This window comes from Penaeus monodon, chromosome 4 (genome assembly GCF_015228065.2).
Source record: "Penaeus monodon isolate SGIC_2016 chromosome 4, NSTDA_Pmon_1, whole genome shotgun sequence".
Lineage (NCBI taxonomy): Eukaryota > Metazoa > Arthropoda > Malacostraca > Decapoda > Penaeidae > Penaeus > Penaeus monodon.
This window is the reverse complement of record NC_051389.1, coordinates 5636604-5639926: the sequence shown is the minus strand read 5'-3', so window position 1 is coordinate 5639926 and position 3323 is coordinate 5636604. Positions and strand designations below refer to the sequence as shown.

At 32.7% G+C, this 3323-nt stretch overlaps 1 protein-coding gene across 1 annotated transcript in view; it reads left to right on the top strand.

The window, feature by feature from the left end:
• LOC119569243 (pre-mRNA-processing factor 19-like) overlaps window positions 1-2996 on the top strand; it is a gene marked incomplete in the record, with an annotated part of 32485 nt that extends 29489 nt beyond the window's left edge. The window contains 3 exon segments of the mRNA XM_037917492.1: window positions 154-292; window positions 600-804; window positions 1009-2996. Of these exon segments, the coding sequence (XP_037773420.1) occupies window positions 154-292; window positions 600-804; window positions 1009-1150 (486 nt within the window).
• Window positions 2997-3323: the final 327 nt, after the last annotated feature.

Here is a 3323-nt window from a genome sequence, read left to right as displayed (position 1 = left end):
CCAGGCTTTAATAATTATTGTGGAAATATGCAGATGTGATTGTAACATTTCAGCTTAGAATTCTGAATTCAAACTTATTATTGTCAGCAAATTTTAAGGTGTAGGATTGTTATTTTACAAGTAAGATTAACATCGCCATTTTTTCAAACCTAGGTAAGCGACACATCCGCTAGCTCCCCTCTGACAGCTGCCCAGTTCCACCCTGATGGTCTCATTCTTGGAACGGGAACTCAAGATGCCACCATCAAGATCTGGGACTTGAAAGAGCGCTCTAATGTGGCCAACTTTCCAGGTAAGATTTAATCTGTTTCTTTTGTTCTCTTCTGTGTATGGATTCTCAGAGAATTCTTACTCCTTACAAAGTCATTATAAAATATCTTTTGTTTGTCAAAGAACTGTTCTTCTGTCTAAACTTCACGTGAGTTACAATATTGAGAAGACAATCATAGCTTTTTCCTGTGTCTTGTCTACAAGATTGGGAAGTTAACCTTCAATCATATGGAACAGAACATGTACCTTGGGGTAATGAAAACATACATAGATTCCTAAAAAACACAGCATAGGTAACTTTTTATTTATTTTTGTTTTTGTCTTTCCAGGTCACAGTGGCGCTATTAGTTCTATTGCCTTCAGTGAGAATGGTTATTACTTGGCAACTTCAGCAGAGGACTCTACTGTGAGACTCTGGGATTTGCGTAAGCTCAAGAACTTCAAGACAATACAGCTTGATGAAGGTTATGAAGTGATGGACCTATGCTTCGATCAGTCTGGCACATACTTAGCTGTTGCAGGAACTGATGTTAGGTGAGTAATAATCTGTTATTAATCAGATATGAAGGAGCTTAGAAGTTTTGATGTTCAGCTGTGTGCAATGTACATTTGACATACTTTTGGATCTATGCTTGTAGTTATATTTCTGTAATGACAGGTTACATTATTAGATCCACTTCTCTATTTGTATGTAAGTCTTCCAGTGATGGTTAAAATGGTAATTTTTTTCTCTTACAGAGTATACCTATGTAAGCAATGGACAGACTTGCGAGTCTTCAACGATCACACTGCCATGGCTACTGGTATTCGCTTCGGCTCAAATGCTAGTTATCTTGCATCTACATCAATGGACAGAACCCTGAAGATCTATGGGCCATGAAATGTGTATATATTTTTAGGAATTTTTTCATTTGAAATATGTAGAGTAGCAGCAAGATTAGTCTATTTAAATTTTTATGAATTGTTGCAGTTTTAGGAAACTGGCAAGTATTTGTGACTATGTTGCGCTGTATGTCAAAGGTCAGTAATGCATTATATAAATGGAAGCTTGCTAAGAATGCCTGGTGTGAACACCATGGACAGTGTTAGAGAGAAACAGAGCTGCAGTGTAATCATACCATACATTAGAGGGCCAGTTTTACTTCATTGTAGTATTGTTTTTGGCTCTGATTGAATTTGTCATATCTTGTTTTTCTGAATCAAACTCCTTTTGGTATTATTCATTATTTATATTTGTTCTATTACCTTTTTATTATCAGATATTATCCTGTCAAATGTATGGTATTCTGTTCATAGGAAGTATAGTACCTGTCTGGAAATGATGGTATGTCTTCCCTAGAAAAAGAATGGAGATTTTTTTATGATGCTTTTTGATAAGTCAGACCATTGTTCTCATTATTAATATTTTAATTTTTATTATTATTATTATTATTTTTTCATTCTTTTCTTCAAAATGTGCTCTATTTCTACTACCAGTAATGGCATTGATTCTCAGCTTTTTGTTGTCAGGCACAGGGTAAACACAATCAAGACTGAGATGCCAACATTTAAGTTAATTTGGCCATATATAATGGTCTTTCAAGCAAACCATTCATGTTTTGTTTCTTTAATTATGTGTTTTAATGTTTATGATGCTTATATAAAGTAGTGCACAACTAAAACTGTTTCTAAAATGCTTCAGAATGAAAATATGAGAAAAAGAAAAATGCTTGTAATATCACATAAAACTGTGATTATATATATATATGTACCTTTTTTTTTATTGATTAGAAGTCAACATGGATCTGCTTCTTCATGATAATGCCAAGCAATATGGTGTACAAGTTGTTTTCCAAATTGCTATTCCCTTATGCAAAAGTAATTGTAATAATGTTGTGTTTAGTTTATTGTGGTGGCTGTTTATTTTTTGTTTTTTGGTATTTTCTTTAATGATAAATTATACCATTTTGTGTGTATATACTTTACATCTGTTAAAAAGAGTGATTTGTATCTATGTCCAGGCAGTATCAAGTGGCTCACAACAGCAAGTTTTCAGTGTACTAGTTGTGTAAATTTTTACCATTTATTTTGAATGAATGTGATTCAGGGATTTTTTTTTTCTTTCCATTCGTTTCTCCCATCTTGCATTCACATTTTTTCTTTTGTTAATAAATTGTTTATGATTCTGTCCTGTTCCAAATTCATTCCCAGTTAGTACATCTTATGGTGATAAAAAACCTTTTGCCATGCACCCAGTCATACCGAAGTACAATAGATTTTTTAGCCTGTGTCATTTATGTAATTTTCACATACACAAAATTGTAATAAATGTTATAAAAGAATAGATGGTTAAGACTCCGTCATTTTGGCCTCTTTATTATTAAGTAAAATTGTTGAAGAGAGCAGAAAGTGATTAATAATATAAGTTTAATTCCATGGAGAAGGATATACTCATTAGAGCTGTCTTTGTCTTTAATCTTTTTTTTACTATTTGTTTAGATGTGAAACTTTAGAAATTATGAATTAATTTTTAAGATGTAAAGAAGGAAAAAGGAAAGGATTACATTAGGCTGGTACTTGGCAAGAAGAGATGGTATGGAAATGAGTAGATATCTGAGATATTGCAACTGGGACAAGTTTTCTGCAGCCAGTTTGTCTTCTGTCTTTAATTTGATGTAAGATGAATGAGTAAGACATGAGAGCCTCTTAAATGTAATGTATGGTAATAAAAATTATTAGTGAATATTGATGGAAATGTTTATTATCCAGACTTGCTCTGGGATATGTACTGTATATATATAAATAGAAATGTGAGGAGAGACAGAGGAAGGAAACAATGAAGTAATATATGATAGAAAAAATGTGAATATTAAGCATTACCAGATGAGCCTCCTTCCATAGTAAGGGAAATGTCCACATGGACTATTTACCTAAATCAAATGGAGATACAGGTATAAGATGTGCAGTTCATGGCAATTAAGAGGTGTGGATAATAAGAACTAAACAGAAATAGTTGTGTTCATAAAAATTACAATTTTATAGAATACGTTTAGAATCTGAAACATTTCTAATGG